This window comes from Tachyglossus aculeatus, chromosome 23 (genome assembly GCF_015852505.1).
Source record: "Tachyglossus aculeatus isolate mTacAcu1 chromosome 23, mTacAcu1.pri, whole genome shotgun sequence".
Lineage (NCBI taxonomy): Eukaryota > Metazoa > Chordata > Mammalia > Monotremata > Tachyglossidae > Tachyglossus > Tachyglossus aculeatus.
Window position 1 is genome coordinate 863,984 of NC_052088.1, and position 27,393 is coordinate 891,376.

A 27,393-nucleotide genomic window follows, 5' to 3' on the forward strand; every position below is an offset into this window, starting at 1 on the left:
GCTTGGAAAGCACAAGTTGGCAACATATAGAGACGGTCCCTACCCAACAATGGGCTCACAGTCTAGAAGGGGGAAGGGGAAAGTTTTTTATGGGCAGGGAACGTGCCTGCTAATCCTGCTGCATTGTACTCTCTCAAGTGCTTAGTACAGTGCTCTGCACATAGTAAATGCTCAATAAATACTATTGATTAATTGATTAATAACAGTAATAGAGAAGCAGCATGGCTCAGTGGAAAGAGCACGGGCTTTGGAGTCAGAGGTCATGGGTTCAAGTCCTGACTCCACCACTTGTCAGCTGTGTGACTTTGGGCAAATCACTTAACTTCTCTGGGCCTCAGTTCTCTCATCTGTAAAATGGGGATGAAGACTGTGAGCCCCACGGGGGACAACCTGATCACGTTGTAACCTCCCCAGCGCTTAGAACAGTGCCTTGCACATAGTAAGCACTTAATAAATGCCATCATTATTAATAGTAGTAGTACAAAAAAACTTGTATTTGTTAAGCGCTTCATTATGGCTCCTGTCCCACTTTCTGGCTCCCAGTTTAAGCGGAAGGAAGAGCAGGCGTTTTATCCCCATTTTAGAGATGAGGAAACTGAGGCACAGAGAAGATAAGTTACCTGTGCAGACCTATTCAAAAGACAAGTGGCAGAGCCAGGATGAAATCCGTGGTCTTGTGACCACTCAGGGCCTGGTGCTCTTTCCTCCCGGGGTCTATGCCGCTTTCTACGAAGCAAGAATGAGTAGAGGTGGGTGGTGCCACCCGGCAGTTGAAGCAGGGCGGGGCCGCCCAGCTGGACGCCTGTTCGGGAGATGTTGTCTCAGCCGGGGTCGGTTCCGGTCCTCGTGGCAGTGGCGGGTGGACACCCGGACCCCAGGACTGACATGAGGCCCATGTCTTCTTTCAGAGAAAGTCCAGTCCTGCGACCAGGAGAGGCAGAGTGCCCTGGAGGAGGCCAAGCACAGCCCCCGCGAGGGAATCGTCATCCCCGAGTGCGGCCCTGGTGGCCTGTACAAGCCCGTGCAGTGCCACCAGTCCACTGGCTACTGCTGGTGCGTACTGGTGGACACAGGGCGCCCGCTGCCCGGAACCTCCACCCGGTAAGCCCGAGGACCCGGGGCCTGCGTCTGCCCGTCCCGCTGCCTTCACACCATAAATGGGGATTTGGGTCCCGAAAGTCGCTTAGTCATATCTACTCATTCATTCATTCATTCAATCGTACTTATTAAGCGCTTACTGTGTGCAGAGCACTGTACTAGGCGCTTGGGAAGTGCAAGTTAGCAACATATAGAGACGGTCCCTACCCAACAATGGGCTCACAGTCTAGAAGGGGGAGACAGACAACAGAACAAAATATACTAACAAAATAAAATAAATAGAATAGTAAATATGTACAAGTAAAATAAATAGAGTAATAAATCTGTACAAACATATATAAAGGTGCTGTATATGAACAAAGGGGATGAATAAAGGGAGCAAGTCAGGGCAATGCAGAAGGGAGTGGGAGAAGAGGAACGGAGGGGTAAGCCAGGGAAGGCCCCTTGGTGGAGATGTGCCCTCAATAAGGCTTTGAAGAGGGAGAGGGGAATCGTCTGCTGGATCTGAGGAGGGAGGGCACTCCAGGACAGAGGCAGGATGTGAGTGAGAGGTCAGCGGCAAGACAGGCGAGATGGAGGCACAGTGAGAAGGTTGGCATTGGAGGAGCCAAGAGTGTGGGCTGGGTTAGAGTAGAAGAGTAACGAGGTAAGGTAAGAGTTGGACCCACCGGGTGTATTCATAGCCGCAACCCCCAGAGAGGGAGCCAGGCAGGGCCGCTGCAAGGCCAGATCCCAGGCAAAGGGTGGCAGGCTCAGCAAGGCCCAGCGGGGGCACGCAGCCCGAGTACCGGACACGGCCTGATCCCCTGGGTGGGACCTCAACTCTTCCCTGGCAGCAGCGGCTAGGGATGACCCCACCAAAAGCCCTGCGTTTCCCTCTTGTTCCTCCTCCTCCTGCTGGTAGAGGCCAAACAGGGGTGCATGGCGCGGTGGCTAGAGTACGGGCCTGAGAATCAGAAGGTCATGGGTTCCAATCCCAGCTCCGTCACTTGTCTGTTGCGTGATCTTGGGCAAGTCACTTCACTTCTCCGGTACTCAGTTCTCTCATCTGTAAAATGGGTATTGAGACTGAGCCCCATGTGGGACAAGAACTGTGCCCAACCCAATTTGATTGTATCCAACCCAACACTTAGCAGAGTGCCTGGTACATAGTAAATGCTTAACAAATACCACAATTATTATTATTATTATTATTAATATTATTAATATTATTATTATTATCTCTGCCTCTGGCCCCTCTCCTGCCCCAGGGGGCAGGGCAGAGGGAGCTGGCTGTGGATGTCTATTCCTGTCCAAAAAGCTTTGGGGGAAAAGCCATTCCAACCATTACTCATTCATTCAATCATAGTTATTAAGAGCTTACTGTGTGCAGAGCACTGTACTAAGCACTTAGGAGAATACAATATAATGATAAACAGACCCATTCCCTGCCCACAATGAGCTTACAGTCTAGAGACGAGTTTAGAGTTCATTTAGTACCTACTATATGCTTAGGAGAGACAAAAGAGTTAGAAGACATGATCCCTGTTCTCAATGAGCTTACAATTTAATGGGACAGATAAATCAATGGTATTTATTGCGCGCCTATTATATATAGTTCAGTGCTCGGAAGAGTTCAATACGAAAAAATCAGCAGACACATTAGCGCGTGGCCCCGGAGCTCTTTGGACAGTGGAAGTCCTAAATCAGGATACTGATTAAACACATTTGTGGAGGCAAAAACCCAGCTGACTGAAATAAGGGGAGCTTCATCTTAGAAAATTGAATTAGACAGTAAATCAAACCAATCCATCAGTGGGGTTTATTGAGAGTTGACTCTGTGCGGATCACTGTACCAAGCGTTTGGGAGAGCGTTAGCAGAGTTGGGGTGCATCTCCCCTGTCCACAAGGAGGTTTCAGTCCAAAGGGGAAGACAGACCTTAATATCAAGGAACAAATTACAGACACGGACATATGGGCTGTAAATGTCTTGTTCCTCCTACTTATGGGACTAAGAGGAGTTAGTCAGAGCCTCGGGCCTCACACCCCCTGCTCCAAAACGCAAGCCTTTTCTTAAATGAATGCACCGTTTGAAGTGCACAGTAGTGTATCAACAGATGAAAAACAGAGATTGCCTTACATGCGAGAGTATAAATCCAAATTTTCCAGCAAACAGTAAAGGTCATTAACCCTAGAAGGGATTACTTTGGAAGCTGGAGGAGTCATCTTTTCAGGAGCCCTGTAAAACTAAGAGTAATTCCACTTTGTGTCAATCTATCCACCAGTCATGCTTATTGAGAACTTTTTGGGTGCAGGGGCCTGCACTAAGCGCTTGGGAGAGAACATTATAACAATATAACAGAGTCGGTAGAGACACGTTCCCTGCCCACGACAAGGTTTCAGTCTAGAAGGGGAGGCAGACAGTGATGGTTACCTGAAACCAAAAAGTCCACGTCTCTAAAGACATTTTATGGCCTTGTATGCGCTTTCGCGATACCCCTGAAGAGGGAACACGGCTCCAGTCTCACTACAGACAAGGAGGGAGCCCTACTAGGCGATAACAGCATTTCACCATCCTCCTCGACATGCTTTCTCCTACTGAAGGCGAGGTTCTGAACACGACTGTCAAAGAAGCAGCATGGCCTAAGGGGCTTGGAGTCAGAAGGCCTGGGTTCTAATCCCGACTCTGCCCCTTGTCTATTGCGTGACCTCGTGCGAATTGCGTCACTTCTCCGTGCCTCAGTTTCCTCATCTGTAAATTGAGGATTAAATCCTGTTCCCTCCTACCTAGACTGTGAGCCCCACGTGGGACAGTGACTTAGTCCAACCTGATTAGCTTGAATCTGCCCCAGCACTTAGAACAGGGTTTGGCATATACTAAGCGCTTAACAAATACCAATGTGGGGGTGACAAAGACTGGCCAATATGTGGAGACTTTGCATTTGTATCAACTACTGGGGAAGTCGTCATAGCAGTCAGAGTCACCGGAAATGGGAAAAGCCCCTGGCCCTGATGGCAAACTGCCCGAGATCTAATAAGTAGTCTCTCTGTCTCTCCTACGTCCCCCTTTCGTTCATTCATCTACTGAGCACTTCCCGTGTGCAGAGCACTATACTAAGCACTTGGAAGAGTACAATATAATAATGTACCACACATATTCCCTACCCAAAATGGGCTTACAGCAGCATGACCTAGTTGTTGAGCCTAGGAGTCAGAAGGACCTGGTTTCTAATCCAGGCTCCATTTTCATTCATTCAATCATATTTATTGAGCTCTTACTGTGTGCAGAGCACTGTACTAAGACCTTGGGAAGTACAAGTCGGCAACATATAGAGATGGTCCCTACCCAACAATGGGCTCACAGTCTAGAAGGGGGAGACAGACAACAAAACAAAACATGTAGACAGGCGTCAAGTCATCAGAACAAATAGAATTAAAGCTAAATGCACATCATTAACAAAATAAATAGAATAGTAAATATGTACAAGTAAAATAGAGTAATAAATCTGTACAAACATATACACAGGTGCTGTGGGGAGGGGAAGGAGGTAGGGCCAGGGGATGGGGAGGAGGCCACCATGTGTGACCTTGGGCAAGTCACTTCAATTCCTTCTGGGACTCAGTTTCCTCATCTGTAAAATGAGGATGAAAATGGTGAACCCTATGGGGGACATGGACTGCATCCAACTGGTTTACTTTGTAGATACTCCAGCGCTTAGTACAGTGCCTGGAATGTAGTCCTTAACGAATACCAAAACAAAAAAAATAATTAGATGTGACCTGTGGGTGGGGGGTGGGGGTGGCTAAATAATCAACACTGAGGAAAGAGACTGACATATTTAAATTTTTTTAAATTTTTTTAAATTTTCTGGTGTTGTTTAAGTGCTTACTGTGCATTCAACACTGTCTTAAGTGCTGAGGTAGATATGAATTAATTAATAATTATAATAATTATGGTATTTGTTAAGCGCTTACTATGTACCAAGCACTGTTCTAAGCGCTGGGGTAGATACAAGGTAATCAGGTTGTCCCACGTGGGGCTCACAGTCTTAATCCCCATTTTCCAGATGAGATAACTAAGGCCCAGAGAAGTTAGCTGCTTTCTCAATCAGGTTGGACACAGTCCCTGACCTGCACTAGGCTCATAGTCAAAGTAGGAGGGAGAAGATAATGAATCCCCATTTTTCAGTTGAGGAAATAATAAAAATAATAATTATGGTATTTGCTTAGCACTCACTATGTCCCAAGCACCGGTCTAAGTGCTAGGGTAGATATGTGCTAATCAAGAAGCAGCGTGGCTCAGTGTAAAGAGCACGGGCTTTGGAGTTAGAGGTCATGAGTTCAAATCCCGACTCCACTAATTGTCAGCTGTGTGACTCTGGGCAAGTCACAACTTCTCTGTGCCTCAGTTACCTCATCTGTAAAATGGGAATTAACACTGTGAGCCCCCGTGGGACAACCTGATCACCTTGTAACCTCCCCAGCGCTTAGAATAGTGCTTTGCATATAGTAAGCGCTTAACAAATGCCATTATTATTATTAGTTTGGACACAATCCCTGTCCCACATGGGGCTCCCAGCCTAGGTAGGAGGTAGTAAGATTTAATCCCCATTTTACAGATGAAGAAACTGAGGTACAGAAAAGGTAAGTGGCATGCCCGAGGTCATACACCAAGCAATTGGCAGAACTGGGATTAGAACCCTGGCCCTCTGACGGCCAGACCTGTGCTCTTTCCGCTAGGCCATGCTGCTTCTTATATACATTTATATGTCATCATTATCATCATCTACAGCATTCACTGAGCACCTACTGTGTGCAGAGCACGGTATCAGATGCCTACTGTATGCAGGGCACTGAACCAGGTGCCTACTCTGGGTAGGGCACTGTACCTGATACCTATTGAGTGGAGAGCCCTGTTCCTGAAGCCTACTTTGTGAAGATCACTGTTCTAGGTAATAATAATGGTGGTAATATTTGTTAAGAGCATATTGTGTGCCAAGCACCATACTGGGGTAAATATAAGATAATCAGGTCCCACACAGGGCTCACAGCCTAAGGAGGAGGGAGAACAGGGAACAGAGGGAAAACAGAGAACAGAGAATGGGGAAGCAGCGTGGCTCAGTGGAAAGAGCATGGGTTTTGGAGTCAGAGGTCATGGGTTCAAATCCCGGCTCTGCCACTTGTCAGCTGGGTGACTTTGGGCAAGTCACTTCACTTATCTGTGCCCAGTTACCTCATCTGTAAAATGGGGATTAAGACTGTGAGCCCCATGTGGGACAACCTGATCACCTTGTAAACTCCCCAGTGCTTAGAACAGTGCTTTGCACATAGTAAGCGCTTAATAAATACCATTATTATTATTATTATTATTATTATTATTAACAGATTTTGCATCCCCATTTTGCAGATGAGTGAACTGAGGCACAGAGGAGTGAAGTGACTTTTCTATGGCCACACAGCAGGCATGTGGATGAGCTGGGACTAGAATCCAGACCTCTGACTCTCAGGCCTGTGCTCTTTCCACTAGATAACACTAGCTTCTAGGTAGTAGGTGGTAGAGGAGCCAAAGGTAACAGTGTCAATCATAGTCCTTGCCCTTGATTAATTCACAATCAAATTCTACCCCTTAAGAAGATAGATTAGATCAGATTAGAGAAGCAGCGTGGCTCAGTGGAAAGAGCACAGGCTTTGGAGTCAGGGGTGAATCCCGGCATTGCCAATTGCCAGCTGTGTGACTTTGGGCAAGTCACTTCACTTCTCTGTGCCTCAGTTCCCTCATCTGTAAATGCATATAGTAATTTGATTGTGAGCCCCCTGTGGGACAACCTGATCTCCTTGTAACCTCCCCAGTGCCTAGAACAGTGCTTTGCACATAGTAAGCGCTTAATAAATACCACCATTATTATTATTATCATTTTAAGAGAGAGCTGCTGACACTATTTCTAACGGCACTATTTCCAGCCTGCTGCATTTCCATCAGGTCTCCTGGGAAATGCCTGGGAAACTGGCCCCTCCTCCATTACTCTGCAGCAACCTGGCCCAGGATCCCCACATCAAGTCCCATCCTGGGTCCATGGGTGGGGGCGGATACTGAGTCACGTGCATGTTGTGAGTCACCTTGTAACCTCCCCAGCACTTAGAGCAGTGCTTTGCACATAGTAAGCACTTAATAAATGCCATCATAGTTATTATTATTACTATTATTGTGAGCAGAGTCCTGTCTGCAGAACTGACCCGCTTTCCCTTGCTTGTTCTCCTGCAAGGTATGAGACGCCCGTGTGCGAGAGTGATGCCCGGTCCCGGAGCACGGAGGTGGATGATGCTTTCAAGGACAGGGAGCTGCCAGGTGCAGACTGGAGCCGGTTACTCCTCACCTCTGCCTGTCTGTCTCGTTGTGTGCCTTCGGTCATGGGGACGGTATCCCCAGGGGCTGGTGGGGGCAGAGCAATCTGCCTGCCATTTCAACTTTGTCGCCCTTTTTGAGCCTCCCCGCTTCCCTGTCTCCCTCTTGCAGGCTGCCCAGAAGAGAAGAAAGTGGAGTTTATCACCAGTTTGCTGGATGCCCTGACCACGGATATGGTTCAAGCCATTAACTCAGCAGCTCCTGCCGGAGGGGGAAGGTGAGTGTGGGACAGGACTTGGTCAAGATTAGAACAGTGGGCCACGCTAGAACAGGCAAGAGAATCCAGGTCCTCTGACTCTCAGGCCTGTGCTCTTTCCACTGGGCCATGCTGCTGCCCCCTTCCACCTGCCTGGAGTGTGGGGGCTCCTTTATGGGGATGTTTGCACAGATAATAATAATAATGATAATAATAATTATGGCATTTTTTAAGCGCTTATTATGTGCAAAGCACTGTTCTAAGCACTGGGGAGGTTACAAGGTGATCAGGTTGTCCCACGGGGGGCTCACAGTCTTCATCCCCATTTTACAGATGAGGGAACTGAGACCCAGAGAAGTCAAGTGATTTGCCCAAAGTCACACAGCTGATAATTGGTGGAGCTGGGATTTGAACCCATGACCTCTGACTCTAAAGCCCATGCTCTTTCCACTGAGCCACGTTGCCTGCACGAATGTTCTGCGATATGTTTCTAATATCAGTGCCCCCTTGGGACAGGGATTTTCTACATTTTGAGAGGTAATTTATAGTTGGGTCAGTTGCCATTTTGGCTCCAGTGGGGCTCACACAGTGCGTTTCTAATTTTCCATTCCCATTATAGGTTGATTTTAATGGGGGTTGGGGGTGGCTTGATTAACCAGAGCTGGTCCCCCTGATAAAGAGCGGATAAAGAGGCAGACCCCAAGGGGAGGCTTTCTGCAGGGGTCCTGCTGGGGTGGGGGGTGGGCGTCTCCCATCCCCAGTCAGAGCTGAATAATAATAATAATGATGGTATTTGTTAAGCATTTACTATGTGCAAAGCACTGTTCTAAGCACTGGGGGGTATACAAGGTGATCAAGTTGCCCCATGTGGGGCTCACAGTCTTAATCCCCATTTTACAGATGAGGGAACTGAGGCACAGAGAAGTGAAGTGACTTACCCAGAGTCACACAGCTGACAATTGGCAGTTAGAATTTGAACCCATGACCTCCGACTCCAAAGCCCGGGCTCTTTCCACTTAGCCACACTGCTTCTCTGGCTGAAATGAGTTTGGGGCTCCCTGCTGGGGAATCCAGCGGGGGAACTCGAGGTGAGGCTGGGGAAGGCCGAGGAGAGTCGGCCTCTCGAGTCTGGCAACCACAGATCGGTGGGACCTAAGAACTTTCGTTCATTCATTCGGTCGTATTTCTTGAGTACTTACTGTGTGCAAAGCACTATACTAATATCACAACAAACAGACACATTCCCTGCCCACCTGCTGCCGTGCTGGAGGTAGGGAGCTGGAGGAGAGAGCAACCTGCCCTCTCAGTCCTGACTCAAAGCCCCCTGGCCTCCATCCACCCTCCAGCCACGCTGCAGGGACGTCACGCCAGGACTGATATAATCATCACAGCAACCAACAGGAGAAGCAGCATGATCTAGTAGAAGGTGCCTGGGCCTGGGACTCAGGGTACCAGGGTTCTAATCCCAGCTCTGCCAAATGCTTGCTGCGTGACCTTGGGCAAGTCACTTTACTTCTCCCTCTATACTGTAAGCTCGTTACAGACAGGGAATGTGTGTGCTAATTCTGTTGTATTGGACTCTCCCAAGTGCTTAGTACAAGTGCTCTGCACATAGTAAGTGCTCAATAAATACCACTGATTGATTGATTGATTGATTCTCTGTGCCTCAATTCTCCTCTTCTCCCTCCTGATTAGACTGTGAGCCCTAAGTGGGACAGGAATGGTGTACAGTTTAATTCACTTGCATTTATACCAGCACTTAGATAAATGTTTGACACACAGTAAGTGCTTAACAAATACCATAAGAAAAAAAATACTCTGGTGTTTGCTGAGTGCTTACTAGGTGCTGAGAACTGTCCAGTGCTTAATAAATGGCGTCATTATTATTACTAAGCACTGGGATGGATATAAGTTAATCAGATAGGACAGTGTCCCTGTCCCACTTGGGGTTCACAGTCTAAGCAGGAGGGAAAACAGGTATTTGATCCCCATTTCACAGATGACAAAACAGAGAAGTGAAGTGACTACTTAACATCACAGAGCAGGTGAGTAGCAGAGCCAGAATTAGAACCCAGGTCCCCTGACTCACTGAACTGTGCCCTCTCCCCTGTGCAACTCTGCTTCCCCAACCTCCGCAGAGTCACTTCTCCCCTTCCTCCAGTGACCCACCCCACCTAGTATTCCCCTTGAGCTTTGGTGGTTGGGGTCTCCCCAGGCCAAAGAACCAGTCCTCTCCCCAAAGGAGTCTTGCTGCAAGCAGGGGACCAGTCAGCAGGACCTGAAGGAAGGTTAGCCAGGGCAGGGACTCCATGCCAGGCCTGGCTCTAGTCCCCTAGCCCAGAGCTGTCCTCCTGCGGGGCTTGTCCTTTGGCAGGACAGGTCGGGGCAACTGCAACGAGGTGCTCACTAATACCACTGATGGAATCATTGATTGACCTTGAGCAAATCACTTAAGCAGCTGGAGTAGTAACATTTATTGAGCCCCTCCTCACAGTGGTTTCCACAGGCCACATACCACCTGAAATGTGGAGTTTGGCCAAAGCTGGTTCTCCTGACTCCCCATTCCAGGCTCATAATGATAATAATAATAATAATATTGCATTTGTTAATCCATCAATCAATGATGTTTATTGAGCACTTATTATGTGCAGAGCACTGTACTAAGTGTTTTGGAGGGTACAATACAGAGCATTGGAAGACACATTCCCTGCCCCTACCAAGCTAGCACTTACTATGTGCTGACACTGTACTAAGCACTGGGGTGGATATAATCAGATCAGGGTCCCACATGGGGCTCACAATCTAAAGGGGAGGGACAAGAGGTGAGTAATCCCCATCATACAGACGAGAAGACAAGAGGCCCAGAGAAGTTAAGTGACCCTAGACCCCATAGCAGGCAGGTGGAAGAGAGAAGATTAGAACCCAGCTGTCCTGACTCCCAGGCCTGTCTCTTTCCAGTAGGCCCCTCTATCTCCCACTGCAGTCTGGGTAAGGCCTCTGAGTTAAGGTAGACAAGCGTTCCAGGGCTTCAGAGACATGCTGACGTCTCCTCTCATCTCGGTAGGTAGAGGCTGTGGAGAGCCTCAGGGGCCAGGTAGGCAGGTGGTGAATGAAGCAAGGAGAACGGAGAAAGTGGCCACAGTTAATAGCTGGAGCCTGAGAACCTGAGGAAGGGAAAGGACTGAGGTCTGAGAAGGAAGAATGGCTCAGTGGTTGGTGGGCAGTGAGGGTACGGAGCGGGGAGGAGGACTGGGGGCCAAGGAGAGGCCTGTTCATTCATATTTATTGAGCACTTACTGTAAGCAGAACACTGTACTAAGCACTTGGGAGAGTACAAGACAACAATAAGCAGACATATTCCCTGCCCACAAAGATTTTACAGACAAGAGGGGGAGACAGACATCAATATAAATAAATAAATGAATTACAGATCGGTACATCTATGTACATAGATATGTGTGGCTGGGATGGGGGATGAATAAAGAGAGCAAGTCGGGGTTATGCAGAAGGGAGTGGGAGAAGAGGAATGGAGGGCTTAATCAGGGAAGGCCTCTTGGAGGAGATGTGCCATCAATAAGGCTTTGAAGGGGAGGAGAGTAATTGTCTGATTTGAGGAGGAAGGGTATTCCAGGCCAGAAGCAGGATGTGAACAAAGAGTCGGCGGCGAGATAGACAGGATCAAGGAAGAGTGAGAAGGTTAGCATTAGAGGAGCGAAGTGTGTGAGCCATGAGCGATCTCTTCGGGAGAGGAGTGGGTGGAGCCCCCATCCCCTGGGAGCCGGAAGACATCCCGGGAGGCCTGGAGTCCCTGGAGCTGCTGCAGCCGGGAAGGGCGGGCTCTGGCCCAGGAGCGGACCAGATGACCTAATCCGTCTTTTCCGTCTCACCCGTCTGAGGGCTTGTTATTCCTAGTGCAACGTGAGACATGACGTTATGCCAGTCCTAAAGGTTGAAGGAAAGGGATTGTTTTCCTCAGGGTCCCAGGACCTCTCTGCCCCAGGGAGGCAGGTGAATTTTGGAGCAAAGCCTGGGCTTTTGTCTCCTCCTTATAAATGGCACTCCTGGGGTCCAGGGAAGGGCCCCCACACCCACCTTCCCACACCCCTGGCACCCCAGGGCACCATGGGGCAGGCTGCTCCCGGTCCCTGCCCCGTGCCATTTTGTACTGTTGCAGTTAAATGGGGCAGAGTGGACCTGGGAGAGCACAGAGATGAAGACCAGACATGTAACACACCAAGCTTGAGCCCGCTCCCCACCTGGAGAGACGGAATGGAGCCAGAAGAGCACAGAGACAAAGACTAGACAGCTACCATACCAAGTCTGAGCCCTCTCCCTTGCCCACTGTCCCCTTGGCTCAACCAGGACCCCTTCGGTTTTGAAGCATTGGAATCCTTGATGCCCTGAGTTTCATCACGCTCACTCGCTCACTTTCCCTCCCTTCTCTCCCTGGCAACAGACACACAGAGATAAATGCGAGAAGCCATGTGGCCTACTGGAAAGAGCCCAGGCCTGGGAGTCAGAGGACCTGGGTTTTCACCCTGCTGTGCTAATTGCATGTTGTGTAACCTCGGGCAAATCACTTTATTTTTCTCTGCCTCAATTTACTCCACTGTAAAATGGTTGAATACCTGTTCTCTCTCCTAGTTTGACTGTGAGACCTATGTGAACCAGGGACTACTCCATCTGACCTAATTAACTTATATCTACCCCAGGGCTAGTATAGTGTTGGAAACATAATAAGTGCTCAAAAAGTACCGTAAAAAAAATCAAAGCATTACCTTCATGAATCTAAGCCTGTTATGGGCAGGGAATGTGTCTGCTAATTCTATTGTATTGTACTCTCCCAAGTGCTTAGTACAGTGCTCCGCCCAGAGTAAGTGCTCAGTAAATACAATTGATTGATTGATGACATCCCTCTGCCCCCTGTCTTAGTGCCCAGGAGCAGATCATGATCCTGATGGGTGTCTACTGCTAAACAACACAGCCTTTTGATTGGCAAGAGCTCTTTGCCATCTTACTGACTTCCTCTGTAGCAGGCGTATAGATAGTCACAGGCCTTTGTGCGTCATCTTCCAAAGTCAGTCAATCAATCGATCATATTTACCGAGCACTTACCATGTGCAGAACACCGTACTAAGTACTTGGGAGAGTACAATACAACAGAATTAGCAGACATGTTCCTTCCCCATAATGAGCTTACTGCAAGGCCATCTCCTTTCTCTCTCCATTCGTGTGGGTGTATAGGCCAATTAATCAGTGGCATTTATTGGGCACTTTCCAATTGGACAGCGCACAGTGTCAAGGCAGTGGAATAAGAGACACAGTCCCTATTAGACGAAGAGTGTGGCTCAGAGGAAAGAGCCTGGGCTTGGGAGTCAGAGGTCAAGGGTTCTAATCCCGGCTCCGCCACTTGTCAGCTGTGTGACTTTGGGCAAGTCACTTAACTTCTCTGTGCCTCAGTTCCTTCATCTGGAAAATGGGGATTAAGACTGTGAGCCCCCCGTGGGACAACCTGATCTCCTTGTAACCTCCCCAACACTTAGAATGGTGCTTTGCACTTAGTAAGCACTTAACGAATGCCATCATTGTTATTATCATTATTATTATTACTAGGTGTGTATGTGTGCACATGTTTGTGAGTGTGTGTATTCTGGTGGGAAAGGTTAAGGAGCAAGAGCCTTGGGGTAGGAGATTAGGTCTGGGTTCTCTTTGTGCCTGTAGCATGTTCTGTGATGGATGGTGAGAAGGAAAGTTTGTCAGGCCTGAGGATCAAGGGCTGAGAATTTGCTGAAGTCAGAGGTCACCCATCATTGACCTCTACTATTCCAACTCACCCAAGTGAAGAGGTGTGAATAGACATTCGGCGGCTCCAGGACCCCCAAATGTGGTTTCTGCCATGTTTTGGCATCACCCAACATCTTGGGAGTGCCCCGGAGAGTCTTCTGGACCTGGTGATGGTGATGGAGATGGTGGCGGTGCCACCTGCCTGCTGTATGACCTTGGGCAAGTCACTTACCTCTGTGCTTCAGCGTTCTCATTTGCAAAATGAGGATTTGATTCCTGTTCACCCTTCTCCTTAGATGGTGAGCTCCGAGTGGGATGGGGACTATGTCTTTACTGGTTCATCCTGTCTTTACCTCAGAGTTTAGTAATAATAATAACAATAATAATGGCATTTATTAAGCACTTACTATGTGCAAAGCACTGTTCTAAGTGCTAGGGTGGTTACAAGGTGATCAGGTTGTCCCACAGGGGGCTCACAGTCTTTGTCCCCATTTTATAGATGAGGGAACTGAGGCACAGAGAAGTTAAGTGACTTGCACAAAGTCACACAGCTGACAAGTGGCAGAGTTGGGATGTGAACCCATGACCTCTGACTCCAAAGCCCGGGCTCTTTCCACTGAGCCACGCTGCTAAAATGCATAGCACATAGTAAGTGCTTAACAAATACCAGTTATTATTATAATTATCACAAATTGTTGCCAACTTGTACTTCCCAAGTGCTTAGTACAGTGCTCTGCACATAGCGCTCAATAAATATGATTGAATGAATGAATGAATCATTATTGTTACCATTATTACTTTTTTGAAGGTAGTGGTGGTGGTGGCTGTAATAATTATAATAATGGCATTTATTAAGTGCCTACTATGTGCAAAGCACTGTTCTAAGAGCTGGGTGAAGGGGTAGAGGTGGTGGTGGAGGTGGAGGTGAAGGTGCTGGAGGTGATGGTGAGAGAGGTGGTGATGATTCTGAGGTTGGTGGAAGTGGTGACTCCGTTGGGATTCCATTGCTCGGCATGCGGGAAGCTGCCTTGAGGAGGTGACTGACCGAGCACCCTCCGGTGGGGTGGCGGGTCTCCCGTCGACGCAGGTTCTCTGAGCCCGACCCAAGCCACACCCTGGAGGAGCGAGTGGTGCACTGGTACTTCAGTCAGCTGGACAACAACAGTAGCAATGACATCAACAAGCGGGAGATGAAGTCTTTCAAGCGCTATGTGAAGAAGAAAGCCAAGCCGAAGAAGTGTGCCCGGCGCTTCACTGACTATTGTGACCTCAACAGAGACAAGTCCATCTCCCTGCAGGAGCTCAAGGGCTGCCTGGGGGTCAGCAAGGAAGGAGGTGAGAAGCATCTGCCCCTACTTTCTGCTCTTCTGCTGCCACCGCCAATCAGTCTCGCCGTGCTATCTATCGAGCGCTCACCTTGCCGAGCGCTGCGCTAAATGCTGGGAGAGTACAGTTGGTAGTCATCACTTCTTTCCTCAAGGAGCTTATGGTCTCCCATCAGTAGAAGCAGTAGCAGTAGCTTTTACCTATGTCCACTGGACACAATATAATAATAATAATGATGGCATTTATTAGTGCTTACTATGTGCAAAGCACTGTTCTAAGCGCTGGGGAGATTACAAAATGATCAGGTTGTCCCACGGGGGCTCACAGTCTTAATCCCAATTTTACAGATGAGGTAACTGAGGCACAGAGAAGTGAAGTGACTTGCCCAAAGTCACACAGCTGACAATTGGTGGAGCCGGAATTTGAACCCCTGACCTCTGACTCCAAAGCCTGGGCTCTTTCCACTGAGCCACGCTGCTTCCCCAGTATCCTGCTTTAAACATAAGGGCAGGGGGAATGCTGCCGCTTGCTTATTTAGGGCACAAGCAAGAAGCTTCCAGTGGAATGGGGGAGGCATCAAAGTACCTTCAAACACGGTAATCAAACCTTCTTGGAGCTAGCAGTCTACGGAACTTACAATCTAGAGGTACAGCTAGATGGTTGGCATAGCAGGAGTAGAATAAGCTAGTTGGGAGAGGTGGGTCCAGAGAGCAGATCCACAAGGAGGTGGAGGAGATTTTCCTTGATGAGGAGAGAGGTGTTCCAAGGCACAGCCTGGAGGGGCAGAGAGATGTGGGCCGAGTTGAAGCTTCAGATGGGATGATCCGTTCGACGTCGGGAAGAGTGGACTGATGAGGGGAGAGGCTGCAAATGGAAATAATAGCTTTTGCCGCTCTATGGGCAGAATTTGTACCAGGGTGGTTGATGGCTGTTCAGGCAAAGAGGAAGGTATGGTTCTGGGAGATGCCATGAAGGATTAACTGGCAGGATTTGGCAATAGATTGAATGGGAGAGTTGAAAGTGAGAAGTCAAGGATGACATCGAGGCTTCTGGGATGGCAACAGAGGTGGGGTCAATGACTGACCTTGGAAAGTCAAGAGGCGAAGTAGGTTGAGGAGGGAAGTTTGAGGTGCCGACAGGTTACCCAAGCAAAGGTGTCTTGGAGGCTCCAGGTGATGTGGGATTTTGGGTCAGGACTGGAGGGGTAGTTTTGGGAGTCATCTGCATAGAGAAGGAAATTGGAGCCAGGGGAGTAGGTGAGATCCCTAAGATGGCGGATGTACTTTGAGAAGAGTAGAGGACCTCAGACACAGCCTTGAGGGACACTGACAACCGAGGGATGGGAGGCGGAAGAAGAGCAAAGAGAACCAGAAAACGGATAGATTCCTTGCAGAGTGATAACTGTGGAACTTTTTAAGTGCTTACTATTTGCCAGGCACTGTGTTAAGAGCTAGGGTAGATACCAAGTAATTGGATTGGACATATTCCATGTCCCACATTGGGATCCCAGTCTTATTCCCCATTTTACAGATGAAGTAACTGAGGCCTGGAGAAGTGAAGTGACTTGCTCAAGGTCATACAGCAGACAAGTGACAGAGCTGGGATTAGAATCCAGGTCCTTCTGACGTGAGCCTCAGTTTCCTCTCCTTGCCTTCTCTCTTCATTTTCCATCCTCTCTGGGAATGCAGGGGATGGAACCATTTTGTTTTTTGTTTTTATGGTATTTGTTGAACACTTACTACATGCCAAGCACTATTCTCAGTGCTTTGGTAGATTCCATTTAATCAGGTTGGATATCGTCCACGTCCCAATAGACACAGTCTAAATAGAAGGGAGAACAAGTATTTTATCCCCATTTTACAGTTTTGAGGAAACTGAGGAACAGAGTAGTGAAATGACTTGCCCAGGATCACACAGCAGGTAAGTGGCAGAGCTGGGATTAGAACCCAGGTCCTCTGACTCCCGGGCCCATGCTCTTCCCACTAGGCCATGCTGTTTCTCAATGCAATGGGGCAAGCCTCTGACCCAAGGTGGGGGCATCACCATTTGTGTGAGGGGGAAACTGATGCCTAGAAAGGGAAATGCTTTGTCCGAGAGACTGTCCCGGGATGTTGTTTGGTGAGGGAAGTGTGCCACCCGAGGGCACAGTTCCCTGGCCACGGCTCCCTGCCCACAAGTTTCCCATTCCCTTCTATCCCTTATTCCCTTTCCATGCCCCCAGGGTTTCCAGCTGCCTGGATTTCCCACCTGGCCCCTGGAGGTTGTGGTCTAGAGGGGGAGACAGACATTATTCAATCAAATAGTGCCATTTATTGAGCACTTACTGTGTGTAGGACACTGTACTGAGTGCTTGGAAGGGTCCAGTATAACAGACATGTTCCCTTTCCACAAGGAGCTTGCAGTCTGGAGGGGGAGACAGACATTAATCAATCTATCAGTGGTATTTATTGGGCACTTACCATGTGCAGAGCACTGTATTAACTGCTTGTGAGAGTCCAATACAACAGACACGTTCCCTGCCCACAGTGAGCTTTCAGCCCATGGCGACTTTGACTGCCAGCGGCCAAAGGTGGATGACCAGTTAAACGGCTGGATCCTGAGCTCCTCTCGACTGTCAGTCGATCACAGGCATGGAGGATGCCCGCTGACCCTACCACAGTGTCCTCTCCCAACCGCTTAGTCCAGTGCTCTGCACGTGGTAAGCGCACAACAGATACGACCGATCGACAGCCTGATTGACTTGGCACCATCTCGTGGGGAGGGAAACAGGGTTGGAGGAGAAAACAATCTCCCAGATGGCAGAGGTTCTCACCCCAGGCCCTACTTCCACCCAGGGTCCACCATCTGTCTGTTTTTCCCCTGCCGCTGAACTAGTAATGAGATATTTGTTAAGTGTGATCCATGTGCTGAGCACTGGGCTAAGCACTACAAGATAATCGGATTTACAAAGTCCCTATCCCAAGGGGCTCACAGTCTGAGTGGGAGGGAGAACAGGGATTGAATTCCCTTTATACAGATGAGTAGATTACAGAGAAATTAAATAGCTAGCTCAAGGACAATTTGAAGTCAAGGGGAAGGACTGGGAATAGAAATCTGGTCCTCTGACTCCCAGGACCATGCTCTTTCCACTAGACCACACTGCTTCATGGGGTTTGGACAGGGCCTGAAGAGGGTTAGCCTGGCTGAGGCCCACCTCGGCCATGGAGGGCTGAATTCTGTGAGTTGAGAGGCCCCAGGCCTCTACCCTGCTGAGCCCCCAACCCCAGGGACAGTCTGCCCCTCGGCCCCTCCAGAGCTCCTGCTCCTGGGAAGAGGAAGGGGAACACTCTCCCCACCCTCCCCTGTCCGGCATGGGGGCCACATTCTCATACCCAGGCCTGGGACTGTTGGGGGGACTTTCCTCGCACAGTCCTTAGCCTGGAGTTGAGCCACTTGCTTGGAAGTTCCAGCAGTCGATCATATTTATTGAGCACTTACTGTGCGCTGAGCACTGTACTCAGTGTTTGGGAAAGTACAATAAAACAGACACATTAATTTCCCACAGTGAGTTTACAATCTAGAGTCCCTGGCAGAGGGTTGTGCTAGGTGGTGCAGAATGATGAGATTGACTCAGGGGGACAGAGGAGGGACCATGATGCCTGGTGAGAGGCTACCCTGTCCTGAGGTGCATACCTTTCCGGAGTGGAGGAACAGTGGGAAAACCCCTTCATTTCACTTCCAGGAGCCACCGACCCTCATCGGTGATCCCTCCCACATGAGCCCCTGTCCAGGAAGGGCCTTGAGGAGAATTTAGCTGGGTGTGTCCTCTGCCCAGAGAATGGTAGAGCCTGGATGGGTGTGGTGGATTTCGCCTCTACTTTCCCTTGCTGCTAGGAGCCTCGAACAGCAGCTGCCCCACAACTAGGAACTTCGAGCAGCAGTGGTTTGCCCCTGATAGGAGCATCAAACCCCCACAGCTTGCCCCGTTGCTAGGAGCCTTGAATATCACCAACAGGAGCCTCAGGCAACTGCTAGGAGCCTCAGGCAGCAGAATAAGACTGCCTAACCATGGCTCAGTGGAAAGAGCACAGGCTTTGGAGTCAGAGGTCATGGATTCAAATCCTGACTTCGCCAATTGTCAGCTGTGTGACTTTGGGCAAGTCACTTAACTTCTCTGTGCCTCAGTTCCCTCATCTGGAAAATGGGGATTAAGACTGTGAGCCCCACGTGGGACAATCTGATCACCTTGTATCCCCCCAGCGCTTAGAACAGCGCTTTGCACATAGTAAGCACTTAACAAATACCAGCATTATTATTATTATTAACCTGCTAGGCACCTCAGACTACTCATGATCTTGCCCCTTTGCTAGGAGACTCCTACAGCAGCAATCTACCCAACATCTAGGAGCCTCGAACAGCTTCAGACTGCCCCACCTCTAGGAGCCTCAGTCAGCAGAGGCCTGCCCCACTGTGGAGTAGTGGATAGAACATGAGCCTAGGAGTCAGAAGGTCATGGGTTCTAATCCCGACTCGACCACTTATCTGCTGTGTGATCTAAGTCAAGTCACTTCACTTCTCTGTGCCTTAGTGACCTCATCAAAGGGATCTAAGGGAGGGTCAGTCGCTCGTTGGGGTGAGACAAATGGGGATTGAGACTGTGAGCTCCATGTGGGACAGGGGACTGTGTCCAACTGGATTTGCTTGTATCCACCCGGGTGCTTAATAGAATGCCTGGCACATCGTAAGTACTTAACAAATGTTATAATAATAATAATAATATATTCTTAATATATTATATATTAATAATAATTATTATTAATACAAGAAGCACCATGGCTTAGTGGAAAGAGCACGGGCTTGGGAGTCAGAGGTTGTGGATTCTAATCCCGGCTCTGCCACTTGTCTGCTGTGTGACCTTGGGCAAGCCACTTAACTTCTCTGTGCCTCAGTTCCCTCATCTGTAAAATGGTGATGAAGACTGTGAGCCCCACGTGGGACAACCTGATTACCTTGTACCTATCCCAGCACTTAGAACAGTGCTTGGCATATAGTGAACACTTAACAAATGCCAACATTATTATTATTAGTATGTGCCTCAAGCAGCAGTGGCTTGCCCTGACGCTAGGAGCCTCGAACAGCTGTAGTCTTCCCGGCTGCTAGGAGCCTCAGACAGCTATGGCCTGCCCCAATGCTAGGAGCCTCAAACATTAGCTGCCTACCCTGCTACTTCCCTGAGGCTGGGAACTCCTAGAACAGTGCTTGGCACATAGTAAGCGCTTAACAAATACCATTAAGAACAAAACACAAGAGCTCACCTCCTCCAGGAGTCCTTCCCAGACTGAGCCCCCTTTTTCCTCTCCTCCTCCGCATCTCCTCCCGGCTCTACCTCCTTCCCCTCCCCACAGCACCTGTATATATTCTTTCATTCATTCATTCAATCGTATTTATTGAGCACTTACTGGGTGCAGAGCACTGTACTAAGCGCTTGTTTGTACAGATTTATTTTACTTGTACATATTTACTATTCTATTTATTTTGTTAATAATGTGCATCTAGCTTTATTTCTATTTATTCTGATGACTTAACTGTCCACATGTTTTGTTTTGTTGTCTGTCTCCCCCTTCTAGACTGTGAGCCCGTTGTTGGGTAGGGACCGTCCCTATATGTTGCCAACTTGTACTTCCCAAGCGCTTTGTACAGTACTCTGCACACAGCCAGCGCTCAATAAATACGATTGAATGAATGAATGAATGAATGAATGAATGAAAGAAAAACTCCAGTGGCCTGTTCTGCTGCGAGGAGCAAGGTGTGCAGTGCCCTCTAGCGGTCTCTGAGGGAATGGCTGCTCGAGGCCGAGGCAACTGTCATGTTTTATTCGTTCATTCAATCGTTTTTATTGAGCGCTTACTGTGTGCAAAGCACTGTACTAAGCGCTTGATTTTGAGGTACAGCCCCCTCTCCAATGGGGAAGGACATTGGGGGCCATTGAAAATACAGCATTAAATTTCTGTCCCTCAAGGGGTTCACAGTCTTCATCCCCATTTTACAGATAAGGTAATTGAGGCACAGAGAAGTGAAGTGACCTGCCCAAGGCCACACAGCAGACAAGTGGCAGAGCCAGGATTAGAACCCATGACCTTCTGACTCTCAGGCCCGTGCTCCATCCACTAGGCCATGCTGCTCCTCTGAGTCACCCCCGACGTGATCATGAGAAATTGCATGGCCTAGTGGAAAATGTCCAATCCTGAGAGTCAGAGGGCCTGACTAATCCCAACTCCATCGTGTATCTGCTGGATGACCTTGAACAAGTCACTTAACATCCCTGGGTTTCACTTTCCTCAACTGTAAAATGGGGATTGAATACTGAATTCCCCCCCTACCTAGTCTGGGAGTCTCATGAGGGACAGGGACAGTACCTGGCCATGTATCTACCCCATTGCTTAGTATAGTTATTGATATAGTAAGTGCTTAACAAATATGACAATTACTGCTTTTATCACCCTTGGTTGGGTGCAGAGGTGGGGGACTCCTGTTCCTGGGGCTCACTGGGACAGAAGCTTGTCCGCTCTCTAGTTTAGAGAAGCCAAACCTTAATTCTGCCCTGGAAATGAAAAACCCTGCACCTTCAAGTCAATCAATTAATCAATCAATGAATGGTATTTACTGAGTCCTTACTATGTCCAGAACTCTATATGAAGCACTCGGGAAAGTACAATATAACAAAATTAGTGGACATTTCTTGCCCATAATGAGCTTACAGTCTAGAGGGGAGGCAGACATTAATATAAGTAATTTATAATATATAATTTAAAGATACATAAGTAACTACTGTGGGGTTGGCGGTGGGAAATATCAAATGTCCTAGGGTCACAGATCCAAGTGCATAGTTGACCCAGAAGGGAGATCTAGCCAGGGAAAAAAGGATTTAATCGGGGAAGGCCTCTTGGAGATCTCTTCAAGTCACATTCCCCCTAAGAGGCCTTCCCCGATTAAGTCTTCTTTTCTCTGGCTCTCTTGCCCTTCTGTGTCAACTATGCACTTGAATCTGTGACAATAATGCTTCAAAGGAGGGGTGACCGTTGTTCTGGACTATATGGATGGGGACAGATTTCCAGGCTAGTGGGAAGAAGTGGGAAAGGGGCTGGTAGCAAAAAAGTCGAGATAGGGGAAGATAGGGGGCCACTGGTTGGTCAAGATGTATGGCTAATTAATAATAATAATGATGGCATTTATTAAGCGCTTACTATGTGCAAAGCACTGTTCTAAGCACTGGGGAGGTTACAAGGTGATCAGGTTGTCCCACGGGGGGCTCACAGTCTTCATCCCCATTTTACAGATGAGGGAACTAAGACCCAGAGAAGTCAAGTGATTTGCCCAAAGTCACACAGCTGAGAATTGGCGGAGCTGGGATTTGAACCCATGAGCTCTGACTCCAAAGCCCAGGCTCTTTCCACTGAGCCATGCTGCGTCTCCTAATTAAGAGTCAGGGCTGATCTCAGGGGAGCTCAAATGGAGAGGAAGCAAAAGTCACCGCTTGCCCAAATGGCTAGCAGACTAGCTCCCTTCCCACCTGCTGGTGGCCCAAGACAAATCAGTTGGAGCCCATTGGTGGCCCCCGAAGTCCATGGGGGAGTAAGGTAGCCACGAGCGGTGCCGTGTTCTCAAGCGACCAACATGGCCCTACAGGCCTCCCCTACGTTCCAGGCCAGGACCAGCAGCAAAGGGAATGGTGGTGGGGGTGTCCTCGCCCATTCCCCAAGCCAACCCAGGCTTGGGGGGCCAGGAGTGGGGCCACCAGGGCCAGCAATGGCCCTAGCCCTGATGGGGCTCTCCTCGTTGGTTGCAGGGAGCAGTGCTGGCAGCTTTCCCCATGGAAAAAAACAAGGCATGAACCCGTTCAGTAAGTCTCTTCCATCCCTCTGAGACTTCTCTCTTTCCCCCGGATACTCAGAAACTGGGGAAGCTCAGCTGTCCGCTAAGAGTCGGTCAGTCAATAGTATTTACTGAGTGCTTACTGTGTGCAGAGCTCTGTACTGAGAGAGAGTACAAAATGTAACAGACACATTCCCTGCCCACATCGAGCCTATGGTCTAAAGCCTATGGTCTAAAGGGGAGTGAACGACAGGATCCCCACCTCAGTGGAACACGCTCCCAGCCCTGAGCTCCTCCAAGTAGCCCTCCCTGGGGAGAAAGTAGCCTGGTGACCGAGGGGTTCTAACAATCAGTCAGTCAATAGGTCAGTGGTGTTAATTGAGTGTTTGCTGTATGCAGAGCAGTGTAGCAAGTGGTTGGGAGAGTCCAGTAGGGTAAATAGATCTGCTCCCAGCTCTCAAAGCACTTACAGTCCAGCAGTCAATCAATCAATCAGTCACGATATTTACTAAGTGCTCGCTGTGGGTCGTGCACTGTACTAAGCACGGCTAGCTAGACTGTGAACCCATTGTTGGGTAGGGACCATTTCTATATGTTGCCAACTTGTACTTCCCAAGCGCTTAGTACAGTGCTCTGCACACAGTAAGTGCTCAATAAATACGATTGAATGAATGAATGAATGAACTAAGTACTTGGAAGAGTACAATACAACAGAATAAGTAGTCACAATCCCTGCCTGCTATGAGTGTACAGTCTGATAACAATAATAATGATGGTATTTGTTAAGCACTTACTGTGCGTCCAGCACCGTTCTAAGCGCTGAGGTACATACAAGGGTTGGACACAGTCCCCGTCCTACCTGGGGCTCGCAGTCTTAATGTCCATTTTACAGATTAGGTAACTGAGGCACAGAGAAGTTAAGTGACTTGCTCAAGGTCACACAGCAGACAAGTTGTGGAAGCGACTGTCCTGAGCAGGGGGAGGAGGAGAGGAATGTGGGATTAGACCCCTGAAAATGCTGTTTCTTGATGCGTTCTGCACCCCCACACCCCGATTTTTCTCTGATTCCCCACCAATTCTCCCTCTTCCAGTAGGACGTCTCGTCTAGGTCCCGAACCAGATGGGCTGGCTGGAGTGGACCGGAGAGAGGCAGGACCAGCAGAACCAGGCCCCCTTGCCCGTCGCCACTTCTGCCTCGGCCCCACCCCCACCCCGCTGCACCCCGGCCCCACCCCCTCGAGCTGTGCCCTGCTCCTCCCACCCCTTGAAGTTTGCACTTTGTAACCATTGTCTTTCTGTTTGTTCTTTAACGCCATTATCTAATCCTGCCGAGGGAAGAGAGAAGGAAACAGAGCCAGACTCCCTCTTGGATCAGCTACTGATGACTTAGGATTTCGGGGTCTTTGGGACTCCAGAGAAGAAAGATTTATATACTGTATATAAATATATATGGAAATTGTACAGTTCTTTTGTACAGGCATTGGAGTTGCTGTTTTCCCCACCTGCCCAAGGCTCTAGGCTAGCGAGGCCATGGACCCTCCCCATCTGTTGGCCCTGCCAGGCCCCCCCCACTTTCCTGTAAGATCCACGGTCTCTGGAGCCACGGCCCCCACGTCCACTGCTCCCTGCAGCTAGGGGTCTGCTGTGGCAGGGGGCCATATCCAGAGGGGAGTGGGGGCCGGGAGGAAGTAAGTAAGATGGGGTCTACCCAACAAGAAGGCTCTCCAGCTCCAGTTCCCAGGCCAGAGGTCCCCGAAAGGAGTCCCCCAAGAGTTGAACCTCCGTTAGTTGTTTCTTAGTTAAAAGTTGGGGGCTTAGCCGGCTGAGGAGGAGGTCATAGGGTCATAGGGCAGGGCTAGGGAGATGGGGGGGGGGGGGGCACTGAGGGATTGATTATCTGCCCAGTTCCGAGGAAGGCAGCCTGAATATCCAAAATAGGGTCACCCAGGCCCCCTGCTAAGTAGCGTCCAGAACAAAGATCCCCTTGCCTCTCCTGCGCCCTCCCCACCAACCTCCCCCCACCCCACCGTCCCCAGCCAACACCCAAGCAGGAGAGAGAAAAGGCTGTTCCCAGTGAGGCTGCCTGCAAGACACATTTCCCTCCTCTGGCTGCAAAGTCCCCTCCAGCTCATAGCATCAGGTTTTCATAATATTTGGTAAGTGTTAAAGTGCTTACTATGTGCCGAGCACTGTACAAGTACAGTATATGCAGATCAGACACAGTTCCTGTCTCACACAGGACTCACAATCTTTGTGGGAGGGAGGACAGGTATCTTATCCCTCTTCTGCAAGTGAGGAAGATGAGGCAGAGACAAAGCAAGTGACTCACCCAAGGTCACCCATCCAGAAAGTGGCAGGGCCAGGATTCGAGTCTGGGTCCCGTTATTTCCAGGCCCATGATCTTTCCACTAGGCCATGCCACTGCCAGCGGGGAAGGAGGTAGTGCCAGGGATGAGGGAAGATCGGTAAGGTTTGGTCAAGCGGTTCCCCCACTTGGGTGCTTGCAGCCTGATGGTGGGATGGTCAGTCTGAGCCCCACTGTGCTGCAGGGAAACAGGAGCCCCCCAATTCTGCTCACCCGTGGGGGAGGCCGGCTGACAGCATGGTCAGGATCTTCCCTGAGACTGGACCCAATGGCTGGAGCGGGGCGGAGTTGGAGGGCTCTGGGGGCCGTAACCAAGAGGGGGGACAGGGCGTGAGGCTGGAGGCCCCTTAGGAGAAGGGAGCAGAGGCCCGTCCGTGGTCGTGTGATCCTGGGCAGTCTGGGGTCAGACAGACAGACAGACAGACAACCCTGGTGGGAGAGAAGCCGGGGTGAACCTGGGGCGGGATCTGGCGGAAGCAGCCCTGCTCTGGGCTGCTGTGGGAGGGATGTGCAGGGTGGCAGAGCCTCTGCTGGGGCTTTGGGGCTCTCGTGCCACTGGGGCTACTGCCCCAGGTCTGGGACAGTGAACTCCAGGAGCAACCCAGAGCTCCTTGCTGCCTCCACCCAGGGGTCTGCCTCTTGACAGGAAGAACCCGCTACAGTCTCCAGTCCCCTCTCCCCCCTGCAGCGGGATCAGAAGCCAGAGCCGCCTCCATTGCAGAAGTCCAGAGGGCCTGGTGTTTGGCTGGCTCCCACCAAGACCGAGGCCTGAGAGCCCAGAGGTGAGGCTTTGATACCCACCTGGCCCATGGATGGGACCACGGAACCAGGCAGAGCCAGGAGCTCTTGGCAGACAGACAGAATGGACTTCTGGGCCTGCCTTCAGGCCTGTCTGCCCAGGGAAGTCAGCAACCCAGAGCCCTGGGCTGTTTTCTGGGTTGTGACATGCCCCGTGAGGTGTCTGAAAGTCCTGAGGAGCAATAGTCCTTGTCAGAAACTTCCCATCCGGTGCTGTGTAGCCGGCTAAGTTGAGGCCCAGTTGGGAGGCAGAGCAGGGCCCAATTTGGGCCCGGGGCATGAGGGTAGGGAGCCACTAGAAAGCAGCTTATCCCTGTTAGTTGAGTAGAGGCCAGAACTGAGCCAGCCCTTCCGTGCCCACCTCCCAACCCCTGCCCCTTCCCGGCCACCGTGATCCAAGCACCTGGGTTGTTGTGAAAAGCAGGTGTTTTTGTTTTTTAATAAAATTAGATAACCCTTGTTTTGGTCTCCTCTCTTCAGGCCCCCACAGGGCTCCCCATCCCTGCCTCACGCTCTCCTTGTGGACCAGGGTCTTTCCCTAGAACGGTCTGCCTCCTCCCCTGGAGATCTGCACAAATAGGGCAGACGCATCTGCTGGGAGAAGGAGACCCCTTCTAAGCTTCTAAGAACAGTGCTTTGCACATAGTAAGCGCTTAACAAATGCCATCATTATTATTATTAAGCCCAAGGACTCCACAGACGTCCAGCCAGTGTCGCCCGTTTCTGCAAGGGCTAGAAAATGGCCCACGAGGTGGCGCCATTTACCTTGCAGTGTGGCCACCTGGAAAATAAAATAATGGCATTTATTAAGCGCTTACTGTGTGCAATGCACTGATCTAAGCGCTGGGGAGGTTACAAGGTGATCAGGTTGTCCCACGGCGGGCTCACAGTCAATCCCCATTTTGCAGATGAGGTAACTGAGGCACAGAGAAGTGAGGTGACTTGCCCAAAGTCACACAGCTGACAATTGGCGGAGCTGGGATTTGAACCCATGACCACTGACTCCAAAGCCTGGGCTCCTTCCACTGAGCCATGCTGCTTCTCTAAAAAAAAAAATGATTGTGGAACCTCTTCCAGTCTGGACCTAATCAATCAATGGTAATTCCAATCAGTGGTAATAAAAACCCAGAGGGCAACCCTCCACCAGCCTTGGGAATGGGCAGGAGCTGACAGTAGGATGGCTTTTGGTACATTTTTCAGCTGGCCTGTCTGGGACCAACATACACTGGAAGTCTTTATGTCTGTCGCAACCTCTTATGATAAGAATAATAATAATGGTAATAATGATAATTGTGGCATTTGTTAACCACTTACTGTGTGCCAGGCACTGTACTAAGTGCTGAGGTGGGTACAAGAAAATTGGGTTGGGCAGAGTCCCTGTCTCACATGAGGCTCGCAGCCTCAATCCCCATTTAACAGATGAGGTGACTGAGGCCCAGAGAAGTTAGGTGACTTGCCCAGGGCCACAGAGAAGACAAGTGGCGGAGCTGAGATTGCAGTGCCCAGCCTCCTTTCCCCTCAAATCCTGCCGATAATAATAATTGTGATATTTGTTAAGTGCTTATTATATGCCAAGCACTGCACTAAGGCCTG

The 27,393-nt window shown here is 49.7% G+C and overlaps 1 protein-coding gene across 4 annotated transcripts in view; it reads left to right on the forward strand.

The window, feature by feature from the left end:
- The window catches only part of SMOC1 (SPARC related modular calcium binding 1), a 168,996-nt gene extending 142,736 nt beyond the window's left edge, over positions 1 to 26,260 (forward strand). For 2 of the 4 annotated variants that reach the window (XM_038765635.1, XM_038765636.1), the window contains exons 8-13: positions 909 to 1,101; positions 7,341 to 7,423; positions 7,592 to 7,697; positions 14,548 to 14,795; positions 22,612 to 22,665; positions 23,732 to 26,260. In XM_038765635.1, coding sequence (XP_038621563.1) covers positions 909 to 1,101; positions 7,341 to 7,423; positions 7,592 to 7,697; positions 14,548 to 14,795; positions 22,612 to 22,665; positions 23,732 to 23,745 — 698 coding nt within the window. In that variant the 3' untranslated portion in view covers positions 23,746 to 26,260. Of the gene's footprint in view, positions 1 to 908; positions 1,102 to 7,340; positions 7,424 to 7,591; positions 7,698 to 14,547; positions 14,796 to 22,611; positions 22,666 to 23,728 lie in introns of all 4 variants that reach the window. The other 2 variants (XM_038765638.1, XM_038765639.1) reach the window with 2 other exon arrangements.
- Positions 26,261 to 27,393: the final 1,133 nt, after the last annotated feature.